The sequence below is a fragment of the Melozone crissalis genome, unplaced genomic scaffold (assembly GCF_028551555.1).
Source record: "Melozone crissalis strain CALT ecotype California unplaced genomic scaffold, PUWL_Pcris_2 ptg000068l_1, whole genome shotgun sequence".
NCBI classification, from domain to species: domain Eukaryota; kingdom Metazoa; phylum Chordata; class Aves; order Passeriformes; family Passerellidae; genus Melozone; species Melozone crissalis.
In genome coordinates, this window is record NW_026535846.1 from 16,786,625 (window position 1) to 16,798,835 (window position 12,211).

Here is a 12,211-nt window from a genome sequence, read left to right on the forward strand (position 1 = left end):
AGGAGATGGCTGGGCTCATAGGAGGGCACTGCCCATGGACAGTGAGCCCCATGGCTGAGGAACCCCATGGCAACAGTGGGGCAGAACAGGGCTCACTGCAGAGCCAGAGCACCACAGTAACCAACAGGGAAGGGTGCCACAACTAGAGCAAAAACAGCCTCTGGAGGGGCCTGAGCAAGGAAGAGGCACAGCTGTGCTTGCTGAACCCCTGTGCAGAGACACCCATCATGTCCATTCCACAACGCAAAAACCACCTCTGTGTCCTCCTGCCACGCACCCAGGGAGGTTCTGTGCCTGCAGGCCGCAGTTTCAGCAGTGCCTGGAGTCCCTGTGTCCCCGGGTGTCCCCTAGCGCTGGCGGTCGGGCGCGGGGCTCAGCGTGAAGTGGTCACAGAGCAGCAGCAGGGCGTCGAAGCGCTGGAGCCGCTGCAGCGCCCGCGCCAGCAGAGGGACGGTGACCACGGCTCCTGCAGAGGTGAAGTGTGCCACCAGCTGCTCAAAGCCCGAGATCCGCCCCAGCAGCTGCGGCATCAGCCCCAGCTCCAGAGCCACGTGGCTGAAGTTCTTCACTCCGTTCAAGGAAGGGTCCAACAGGAAGGCCAGAGACTGCACCAAGGAATGGGGCAGCTCTGCTATGGGGAGACCTGGGGACGGCAACACAGCAAAGGTGGGTTAGGACACATCCTATGCAAACAGGAAAAGGGCAGAGAGAACAGCCTCCAGCCTCAGGCCCTGCTGAGCAGGTGAAAGGCCACCCTGCCAGGGCAGGGATCTCCTCCAACATCACTTTGAGAGCGCAGCAACATGGAGCTGGCTCAGTCCTGGGGAAGCTGGTAACTGGTGTCAGCTGGGCCACCTGCCCACAGGCCACTCGAGGCAGCACCACAGAAAATATACCCTGTGGACCAAAGGCCCCAAGTCAGGTGAGTCCCTGGTGGGCTTCTGGAGGAGCTCCCTTCCAAGAACCTGCCTCTGATATGCCCGTACTTGGAGCACAAAGGTAAGACTGAAGGCCACTTACCACTGGCCGTGCTGCTGATCTGAGTCACCAGGCTCTGGGCATCACCCACCTGGCAAGACAAAGACACCAAGGTTGGTGGCAGTCCCCTGAGAACAGCCAAGCCTGGCTCTGCTCCCAGGGCTCACACAGGGGCTCAGGGAATGGTGCTCCTTCTCCAGCCTTACCACCCCATATTAACACAACTCAGTCCATATTCCTACCCCTATGTTGAGCCCTCTGTGTCTGAGCCTTGGGCAACTGGCAGCAGTTCTGAGGAGTGTAAGGCAGGAGGAACTCACCGGCTGCTCCCCAGGTGGGGTTTCAGCTGTGGGCAGGTGATGAGCCCCCTCCTGCACCCCAGCACTGCTCTCTGCTGGAATCCTCCTCCCAGCCCGGCCAGCCGCGTCCTCCAGCCTCTCAGCACCCACAAACTCCGCCTGGCTGGAGAACTTCTGCAGGTCCAGCTCAGTGCACTCCACGGGCGCGTGGGGCCACTTGTGCTGCATCTCGGAGGCGCAGGAGGAGAGGGGGGCCAGGGCCTCCACCGTGCCCTGCCTGGGGCCGGGGGGCAGCAGGACCCCCTCCAGGCAGTCCCCATGGCCCGGGGCCCGGATCAGGGGCTGGCTTTCCAGCAGGCTCCTGCCCAGCTGGGCCTTGGAGGCAGTGCTGGCTGCGATGGCTGGTGGCAACTCCATCTCTGGCTGGAGAGAGGGGAGCTGGAGACCCACGGCTTCCCCATCAGAAATGAACTGCACAGCTTCCACGGGGCCTGGGACAGAAAACAGCATTCATCAGTGAAGCTCAGCATCCAGCTCCATCCTTCCTGCCTCAGGGCTTCTCATCCTGGAGTCCAGCACCACCCTCCCTTCCCCAGGGCAAGAACAAGAGCAGGTACCTTCTGCCTGCCTGTAGCAAGGGCTCAAATTCTTCACACCCAGGCAGCAGGGTCCAGACATCTGCTCCTCACACAGGAACCTGCCAGGAGCTGCTGCAGTTGGGAAGGTTGCTCGCTGGCCCGAGAAGTTCTGAGTCCTCAGGAAGACTTGGAGGAAAGAGGAGAAACAGCCTGAGCAAAGGCTTGGCTCGCTTCCCTCGCATGTGCTCAGCCCTGTGGTATGTCTGCCAGCGAGGAGCTGGGAGCCCAGCAGCTCCCTGGCACGCTGCTGGATGCCATCCTGCCCCAACCCTGGCCACCACACCTACAGCCCTCCTCATTCTGCAGCAAAGAGCCACCCGAGCAGAAAAACCTCAGAAGGGAGGGCTGCCAGTTCTGACAGTGAAATGGCCTCCTCCTCCTCCTCCTGATGGCCCTAAGAAGGAGGGAGGCTCCTCTGTGTCACTGAGCAGGTAAAGCACACACAGAGAGGCCCTGCAGGCATGAGAAGCAGGATGAGGTGTCTATTCTGTATGAGCTGAGGAACAGCTGGGTCACTGTGCTGTGAATTCAGCAGTGCTCTGCACAGCACGGGCACAGGTGAGTGGCACAGCAGGGAGGACAGCACCAACTCACCTCTCTGGCACTGGCTTTTCCAGAATCGCTTGCAGTAGATGATGGAAAGTGCCAGAAGCACCAGGACGATGATGACCAGGGCACTGCTGGTCAGTGCAAGAAGGGCTGTGTCCTGTGGTGGTACAGTAGGGACAGCGACCTTCACCAGGTTTGTTCTGGAGCGACCTGCAAACATCCACACAGCATTGGAGCCAAACTCCGAGGCTTGGACCACCCCTTCCCTGCCCATCCCTCACCCCATGCCTGGCTGTGCCTCCCCCAGCAGGGCTGTGGCTCCTCTGTGCCCAGATCACCTGCCCTGAGCCCAGCAGGGTGGGACACCTACACTGTGGCTCGGAGGACGGCGTCTGCTTGGTGCAGGGGATGCACTCCCACTCCAGCTGCCCGCTGATCCGCGCCTTCCTGTAGAACCTGGAACACAGCACACGGGCTCAGCTCAGCCTGGTAACCTGGGCTGCCACCACCCTGCTGTGCAGCCAGCTGTGCCACCCACCCCACAGCACAGGGGACACCTATCCTGCACCCCACAGCACAGGGGGACAGCTATCCTGCACCCCACGGCACAGGGGGGACAGCTATCCTGCACCCCACAGCACAGGGCACAGCTATCCTGCACCCCACAGCACAGGGGGACAGCTATCCTGCACCCCACAGCACAGGGGGACAGCCATCCTGCACTCCTGCTGTCAGACAACAGGAGCAACAGGGCTCTCATCGCTGGCTGGAGCCACACCACACCTACTTGCTCATGTCTAGACATTTGTCAAGAAGCAACATCTTTCCAACAGCCAACCCTCCCCAGCATGTCTGCTGAAGTGGATTTTAATGGTTAATAGCTCCCTACAGGGCTGGGAACAGCCCAGCTATGGCTCTGTCTGAGAAGAGACTCTACACTGGAGCTGGCCAGCAGTGTCTGCAGCACAGGCTGGCTGTATGCAGCCATTTCATTACAGTAACCCCTTAAACCCCCTCTTTGGGGACTACTAACCACAGTGGTCTACAACACTTCATCTTCCAGGGCTCAGCCACCCCGGTGTCTACAGAACAATGAGAGTCTGGAAGTTTTCTTTCACAGCTCATTTATGTGAGCCTTGAGGTTTCCTTCTCTGGAGCTACACCAGGACCCTCCAGAGGGGTCTGACTTCCACACCATTAGCAGCGTCCTCACAGAGACACCACTGGGTCACCAGGCTCCTCTTGGGTGCCCTGTGGGACCCTGGGTGGCCCCCTGTGCCCAGCCCCTCCCTGCCTGCCCCAGGTGTGGCTGTGCAGGCCCAGCCCTGCTCACCCCGGCAGGCACTCCCCGCAGACAGCGTCGGCCGTGGCTGTGCAGTTGGATTTCTGCACGCGGTTGATGAGGGCACAGGACAGGCAGGGCTTGCAGCCGTGGTGTCCCCAGCGGTCCTTGAACTTCCTGGGGGGGCAGGCCACGCACTGCGCGTCCCCGCCGCTGCCATCGCCGCAGTCCTGCAAGGGGACAGGGTGGGGACACTTGGTGAGGGGCTCCAAATGGTGCCGAGTGTCCCTTCTTTGAGGGCAAAAGGCCACGGTTCACGTGGGGTCCTCAAAACCCAGCTAAGAGCAGCCACAACCAGTGCAGCTCCCAGGTGACACTCAGGGACCCTGTCTGCTCCCAGCTGGGCCCCACCAGTGTGCTCTGGGTGTCGAAAGCTCCAGCAGCACCACCAGGTGAACCCTGCTGCCTCCCACCAACCCAAGTCCCACCACTGAGACCCTCTGCATCCCCTGCAGCAGTGTCCTGCTGGCACCCACCCATGTGCAGCCCAGCCACGCAGTGTGACCTTGCTCAGGGCTCTACAGCCCAGAGGAAATTTAGACTTCCACCAGCAAAAAAGGAAATCAGGTTGTTCCTTGTGCTGCCTTAAATCCCTCATCACCTCCTGCTTCCATTGTCTCACCTTTCCACCAGGGTGAGTGAAACAAGCCACCATCCCATCCTGCCAAGTCTCAGCTCTTCCCAACATGCTGGGACCTAAGATCACCTTTCTGAAGGGAGGCTGGCAGAGGATTAACTCAGCTATGCCACCCATGATGATCTCTGCTCCTTACAGAGAAGTCAATTTACCTTGGAAAGCTCCTGCCCGGGCATGCACTTCCTGCAGGGGACACATTTCTTCTGGTCATCCAGGTACTCACTCTCTTGGCAGGCCATTGTGCTGAGAGGGGAGCTTGGGGACGAGAGGAAGAGAAGGCAGAGGGATCAAAACCAGCCCTAACACATTTGGGATGAGCAGTGTGCCCATCTCTGGGTAGACTTCTCCACCTGGCCAGGACAGCAGCCAGCACTGCTGAGCACTGTGGGTGGGACTTGGGCAGGAGGTAATTCCTGCTTCTTCCACATGGCTCCATCAGCCCCAGGCTGGTCATGGGCTGCCCCATTCTGCTGCCATCCCACAGCCTCACAATGCAGCAAATGAAATTTCAGTCACAGCATTGAAGTACTGACCACGAACTGCTCGGGTCACCAGTGCATTCTGCCAGCCCCAGCTGTGGCTCTGGGTGCCAGAGACAATCAGGAGAGAGCCTGGCCCCAGCAAAGGCTCAGCAAAAAAAAAAAAAGCCTGGAGCTGTGCAGTCTCTCAGGCTCTTGCTCCATGCACATTTCATCTCTGCATGGTGTCACTCACAGCAAACAGAACAAGCTCCCACCTCCCTCTGAAACACCTCCAGAGCCTTCCCCAGGTGCATGAATAGCTCAGCAGAAGGTAACACCAGAACCAGCCCAGGACCAGCATCTCAATCACAGCAAGCAGTTCAGACTGTGTCTGCAAATCTGAGCAATTTATGTGGAGTTTTGGGGCTGCCTGATTATTTCTGCAGATTCTAGAGGGGTTCTTCCCATGACGACAGACAGGGAATAAAATCCATTTTCACTAGACCAATCTCCACTTTGCTTTTCCTATTACCTCGTGCAGAAAATCAGGAGAGAAACTGTTCAACCTGCCTTGGGAGCAAGTTCTCAACACCCATCAGGAATAGTGAACATATTTTGGAGGACACCAGCATAACTGCCTGGAGAACCAGAGCTGTCCTCTGGGAGGGAAGCTTGGCCAGATGTCTGGCTCTTGCAGCAGAGGGGGGATCATCTACAGAGCCCCCACAGCTCCTTCCCCTCCCACAGCAGCATTCCTCTGCAGGCTTTTTCTGCCTAATCCCACCACTCCCTTGCCGGTGCCTTGTGGAAGAGGACACTTGGCTGGGCTCCCCCGGCTCTGGAGGGCCGAGATTCATGGGAGATGAGGTCTGCCCAGACGAGCACAGAGCATGAGTCACCCTCCCTGCTGCTCACAGCACATGGGCTGATGCAGGATCAGCAGCCAAGCCCATGGGGACAGGCCAGCAGGGGCTCAAGGGACTCGGGAGGGGCACGGGCACAGCTTGTAACTGGCATAAAGGTCCTGACACCACTGAATAAAAGAAGATTTGTCACCATCTCAGAAGGTGGTGATCCCAGTGTCTCTGTCTCAAGCACAGGGTGGGGTGTCAGGGTTCAGCTACAGGTTGAATGCAGGAGGGAAAATAAAAAGCGAGGAGCCATGTCCCAGATGAATGACACACAGCTCCTCTGGGGGCTGGCACACTGGGCAGGTGCCACCCAGCTGGTCCAGGAGCCCAGCATGCCACAGGACTGGAGTTTGGGTCAGGATTGTGCTCCTAATTACAGCACAAGATGAATGAAACAGGATTGCAGGCAACAGGAAAGGAACTCAGACACCAGAGTAGGGAGAGCAAGGGGCTGATTTTTACCTGCCCTCTGAAGTGCTGTAACGCAAGGAAAAGAGCACTAGTAGAAAAAAAAAGTCAACAAAACAAACAAACAAAAAACCAAAACAACAACAACAAAACAAAAACAAAAAACCCAAACCATCAGGGTTTTTGGTGAAACTGTCCTGTGAAAACAACTTTGCCACTTTTCCTCATATATTTACAGAATTTTCCAGCCTTTCAAAGGGCCTGCAGCTGAGACAATGCCCTCAAAGTCCCCATCCCACAAGAACCCAGCTTAAAGCAGTTTGCCAAATACAGAAAGTTACACAGGCCAAAGGAATCCTGTGTCAGGGCTGCTCCAAGCACAAGGAGCTCTGCCAGGATGATGGAATCACTCAAGATGGGGCAGACAGCCATACCCAGTGTGCCAGCAGGATACTGGGCACAGGGCAGCTCTGCTGCTGCTCAAGTGTGACAATACAGGGAACCAACACCTGGTTGAGTATCAGGCATGAAATTCAAAGCTGGGGGATCTTTGTAATTCTTATTTCAACCCCACCAGACCCAAGACATTTGATTTATACATGGAGGACACACCTAAACCACCTGGTGCTGCTCTAGTACGGCAGCAACCATAGATCCCCTAATGTTTGACTGAAACAACTGGAAAAGCCAAGGAAAAGCCAAAACCAACAATTCCCACCTCTTTGGGAGCCACATGGAGTCTCCCTGACACTTCCAGGGCTGCACATTTTATCTGCCACAGGAGAATATAAAGGTGACACAGTAACAATGAGTATTCATGGGGCACAGTATCGATGTACTCAGAGGTTGAGGGGAAGAAGAACCTCCTGCCATCAGTCCCAGATGTATGAGATCCAGCTTGAAAACATCTCTAATTTGTTAAAGAACTCTTTTATTGCCTTAAAGAGACATCCTGCCTGAGCAGGAGAGCAGAATGGGCTCCCCACTGCATCAGCCCTTAAGATACCAAAGCCATGAGCTGCTGAATGAGTTTCACTGCATGAGATGAAATGGTTCCAGCAGAGCCACAGCATGAGCTGCAGTTCATCCACCCTGTGACAGCACCACAGCTCAGCCATTGTCTTTTCTCTGTGAAAGTGTCATTTTCAAAAAAAAAAAAATTAGACTGTATTGGAATCCAATCTATTTCTTTTATGTGCAGCTAAAGGCTTATGGGAGGAAAACAAGGGTGAGGAAAATAATAAGTGAGAAGGTACAAAATGAAAGCAATCAGTGAAACCTTCAGTGCTGCTGATTCTCCCCATGTGCCCAGCAGGGGCTGGGGCAGGGGGGCTGGCAGGGATGCAGGCAGGCCAGGAGGAGATGGGGTGGGGGCTGCTTCCCATCTCAGCCACAGACCCTGTGCCCTCCAGCCATGGGGCTCTGCTTGCCTGGGACAGGAGGTGCCCAGACCCACCTCAGGGGCTCAGACACCCACCCAGCAGTGGCTCTTCCACATCACCACGTGAGCCAGAACACACATTACAGGAGATTTCCACCCTGCCGCAGGACTGACTGGCACAGTCAGGCAGCACCATGCCTCGGGATGAGACACTTGTATACACTGGAACCTAAGAACAAAGAGCTGAAATCCTAAATAAGAGCTGCAAGTGAAAAGCAGGGGGGAAAAATGCTCTCTGGAAAATATGAGTGCATGCCTCACGGCTGGCCACAGTCAGCTCCAGTCTCCTGCTCAGCCATTCCCTCCCTGTGGTCCAGGCAGGGTCTCCTCATCTCCCTGTGCTACAAACTGTGCTGGGAGAGCCTTTACAGCAGTGGGACTCCTCTGGGAAAAGGGTGTCTCACAGAAGAAAAAAAGGTGGGATCCGAAGCTTTCCACGTGGCCGGGAAATCAGCAGGTTTCCCAAACTGGAGATTCTACACACACAACTGCCCACTAATAGTTTTGTCCCCAGGGAGTGGCTGGGGACCTGTGTTTGCTATAAGTGAAAGCACCGTGCCTGGGGTGGGCAGGAAGTGCTCCGGGCTGCTCTCACCCCTCTTTAGCGCACAGCAGGAGTCCCCAGGGCACAATTCCCACTTCCCAGTGATTTCTGCCAAGTTAGGGCTGCCCACCTTGGGAACCTATACGCTGCCTTACCAGGTATCTCAAGTAACACCTCCAAATCTCCCATCAATTTGCATAAAACTTTGGATTTCCATCTGGTTTTTGCCCCTCATCTAATTCTTAATAACTTTCACTATCTTCCGGCAATTATCAGAAAACCATTGTAGCCGTAAAAGCTCTCCGAAACCAGGAGTCCAATTGTGCCCCCAGCACTAACCCACGTCCCCAGGTGCCACATCCCCGCGTCCATTGGAACTCCCCAAACGGTGACTTCACCCCTCCCTGTGGCGGGACATGAAATTTCTTTGGGGAAAAACTTGTGCCTAATACACAACCTAAACCTCTCGACCCCCGTGTCTGGCAGCTGCTCCTGTCTGGAGAAATAGCCGAGGCGAGACGGGACGGGACGGCGGCGAGGGCAGCGCGCTGCGCCCACGCTGGTGCCGGCGGTGGGCGCGGCCCGGCCCGGCCCGGCTCAGCCCGGTTCGCCCACCGCCCCCGCAGCCCGGCCAGACCCCGCCGGCGCCCCCCGCCGCCCGCTCGGGGTTGGCGGCAGCGCGCCGGGATTTGCCCGGGCACGTCCCGGCCAGGGGCTCCGCCGCGGCACGACCGCCCCGCACCGCCCGCCCCGCATCCCCCGGGACCCGGCGCCGGGCTCCGCATCTCCCGCTGCCCGCACCCCTCGGGCCGGTGCCGCCCGGCCCGGTACCGCCGGCGTTCAGCGGTGAGCACGGAACCGGCTGCAGCCCACGTGTACCGCTGCCGCCGCGCTGAAGGGAGCGGAACCCGCCGCAGGTCCCGCCGCTACCCCCGACCCGCAACCGCCTCCGCCCGGCGGTGACACCGGCACCGGGGACGGTCCGGACCGCCGAGCGGGCGGGCAGGTGCGCGACCCCCGCGGGTTACCTGTCTCGGTGCTAGCAGCACGGCACGGACCGGATCGGGACCGGCAGGGCGGCGGGACCAGGAGAGACGGCGCGGACCCGGAGCCGGACCGGCACCGCAGGGCAGCGACTCGGCGGCCCCGCGTGGAGCGGAGCGGGTCGGAGCCCGTCCCGTCCCGGGCACCGGGAGTGCCCCCGCCCCGCCCCGCAGCTCCATTGGCGGCGGCGCCGCCGGGGCGGGGCCATGCGGGGAGCGGCGCCGGCGGGGGCGGCCGGGGAGCGGCACCGGGGGAGTCTGGGCGCGGCAGCGCCGGCGTGTCCCGCTGTCACCGGCCGGGGTGTGACACTAGAGACCCCCGGGCTTGCGGGACCTTGTTCCTGAATACCCGGGGTTGTCCCGCGCCTCAGGTGCGGGCCGGAGGCTGAATGAGCCCCGAGCCGTGCGGGAACACCAGGAAGGAATAAACTCCCGGGTTCCGAGTGCCACGAACGGTGTGTGTACCCTGTGTAGGGTGGGCAGTGTGTGTATGGTTTGTGTGGGCAGCACACACCGGGCACGGCCAGCCCCAGGGCAGAGGGCTCTCCCAGGATCAGCATTCGCGTCCCCCAGCACTTGCCGTGACTCACCCGCGGTCTCTGGGTGGCTCTGGGGAGCCGCAGAGTTATCCCAGGAGTGCCGTGCACTGACCGACTCCACCGCGGTGTGAACCAAACTGGTGTGTGGAACTGAACCTCCTTGTGCAGGGGCAGGCAAATCTCCCAGTGACAGCCCTTGGTGCTCCCCATTCAGTGCGCTGTCCCCGAACTGCTGTCCCTCAGTCCTGACCCTGCTGACAGGACCCTGCTGCCTTGCCGCTGCCTTCCCAGCCTCCGGGAGGGACAGGATGGGCGCTCAGTGCTGCTCATTTCTGTGCCCTGGTTCCTGTGCCAGGATGAGTACCTGAACTGTGTTTGGGTGTAAACCTGTTATTTTGAGGAATGGTCCCCATTTCTCTCTCTTTCCTTTTTTCAAACCTCAGGCACTGTCATTCCAGCCAATGCCTTTTGAGAACTCTCCTCATCTGCCCACTGTCACTGTGGAGCAGCTTCAGACTGTCAAGTAGGAATAACTGAAAGGATTTAATGAAGTAACTGAAAGGATTTAATGAGACTCTGTTGAGCAGTCAACTTCACAAAATTATCATGGTTGGAAAAGGCCTTTAAGAACACCGAATCCAAAAGTTACCCCGACATGCAGCGTGTTCAGCACTAAACAATGCCCCAGGTGCCACCCCTCACCTTTTGAACGCCTCCAGGGAAGGTGATTCATTCCATCAGTGCCTTGAACAACCTGTGCCTGGCCACTTTTTTGGTGAAGTTTTCCTTCATATCCAGCCTGAACTTCCCTTGGTGCAATTTGGGGCTGTTTCCTCTCACCCTGTTGCTGTTCCCTGGGAGCAGAGCCCAAACCCTCGGCTGTCCCCTCCTGTCAGGAGCCGTGCAGAGCCACAAGGTCCCCCCCGAGCCTCCTTTTCTCCAGGCTGAGCCCCCGCAGTGGGACCCGCTCTTCCTCTCCCTGTCCCTCCTTATCTGGTGGCATTTCTCACCCGGTGTTCCAGCCGGTCGCAGCGAGGGGAGCTCGGAGGAGCCGCTCGGGGCGGCGGGGATGATTTTTGGATGATTTTTGGATGATTTCAGCGCTCGCACGGGCGGGCGGGCGGCTCCGCGGGGCCGCGCCTGATGCAATCGCCCCATTGCATCACCCGCGGCTCGGGGGGGGTCCGTGGGGCACAGAAACACCCGCGGGGGCTGTCGCGGAGCGGCGCCGTCACCGAGCGCGGTGCCGTCGGCAGGGGTCACCGCGGGATGGGCTCTGGGGGAGCCGATGACAGCAGAAAGAAGGATCTGCAGACAGAGCGGCCGGCTCGGGTGGGCACGGGCAGAGTGCCCGGAGAGGGATGCTGGTGCCTGGCTGCGGGGCTGGGGTGGTTGAGGCTAGTTAGTGGTGGTTGGTGGTTAGTTAGTGGTAGTTTGTGTGGTTTGTGGTTGGTTAGTGGTGTTTAGTGGTGGTTAGTGCTTGGTTAGTGATAGTTTCTGGTGGTTTGTGGTTAGTTAGTGGTGGCTTGTGGTTGGTTGGTGATAGTTTGTGGTGGTTTGTGGTTAGTTAGTTGTGGTTTGTGGTTGGTTTGTGGTGGTTTGTGGTAGTTTGTGGTTGGTTAGTGGTGGTTAGTGATAGTTTCTGGTGGTTTGTGGTTGGTTAGTTGTGGTTTGTGGTTGGTTTGTGGTGGTTAGTGGTGGTTTGTGGTGGTTAGTGGTTGGTTAGTGGTAGTTAGTGGTTTGTGGTTGGTTAGTGGTAGTTAGTGATAGTTTGTGGTGGTTTGTCATTGGTAGTGGTAGTTAGTGATAGTTTGTGGTTGGTTAGTGGTGGTTTGTAGTTGGTTAGTGGTGGTTAGTGATAGTTTGTGGTGGTTTGTGTTTGGTTAGTGGTAGTTTGTGGTGCTTAGTGGTTGGTTAGTGGTAGTTAGTGGTTTGTGGTTGGTTAGTGGTAGTTAGTGGTGGTTTGTGGGTGGTTAGTGGTAGTTTGTGGTTAGTTAGTGGTAGTTAGTGGTGGCTTGTGGTTGGTTAGCGGTAGTTAGCGATAGTTTGTGGTGGTTTGTTGTTGGTTAGCGGTAGTTAGGTGTTTTGTTGTTCGTTAGTGGTAGTTTGTGGTGGTTAGTGAGTGGTTAGTCAGTGGTGGTCCTCACTGAGGTCCTGTGCAACCACACTGCTCCAGCCAGCCTGATCCCACCAGCTCTGTGTCAGAGACCAAACCAGGCAGTCCTGACCAATCCCAGTTCCTGTCCGTTGGGCTGGATGTTCTGATGTGGTTTATTTCCCAGCTCAATCAGCCCCTGGCAGCCAAGCCAAGAGAACATCTGGGAGAGCTGCTATTCCCAGATGCAGGGATGGCTGTGTCAGGTGAGTGCTGCACAGCCTGCAGGTTTGGGTGTGCTTTGCAGGCTGAGGCCCTGGAGATGT

At 57.8% G+C, this 12,211-nt stretch overlaps 1 protein-coding gene across 1 annotated transcript; it reads right to left on the reverse strand.

Moving 5' to 3' along the window:
* Positions 1–324: 324 nt before the first annotated feature.
* Positions 325–9,281, reverse strand: EDA2R (ectodysplasin A2 receptor). Its single transcript, XM_054289442.1, has 9 exons — positions 9,237–9,281; positions 4,596–4,698; positions 3,798–3,976; positions 2,835–2,920; positions 2,510–2,674; positions 1,895–2,041; positions 1,299–1,768; positions 1,021–1,069; positions 325–643 (listed from the first exon to the last, which is right to left on the reverse strand). Exons 2-9 carry the CDS (start codon positions 4,680–4,682, stop codon positions 348–350), a joined length of 1,479 nt encoding a protein of 492 aa, XP_054145417.1. The 5' UTR covers positions 4,683–4,698; positions 9,237–9,281; the 3' UTR covers positions 325–347.
* Between the last annotated feature and the right edge of the window lie 2,930 nt (positions 9,282–12,211).

Coding starts and splice junctions, on each gene's coding strand:
- EDA2R (XM_054289442.1), bottom strand. CDS start 4,682: ATGGCCTGCCAAGAGAGTGAGTACCTGGATGACCAGAAGAAATGTGTC. Junction 2,675..2,834: donor GCCGTCCTCCGAGCCACAGT/GTAGGTGTCCCA, acceptor GGATGTTTGCAG/GTCGCTCCAGAACAAACCTG. Junction 1,769..1,894: donor TTGCTACAGGCAGGCAGAAG/GTACCTGCTCTT, acceptor TTTCTGTCCCAG/GCCCCGTGGAAGCTGTGCAG.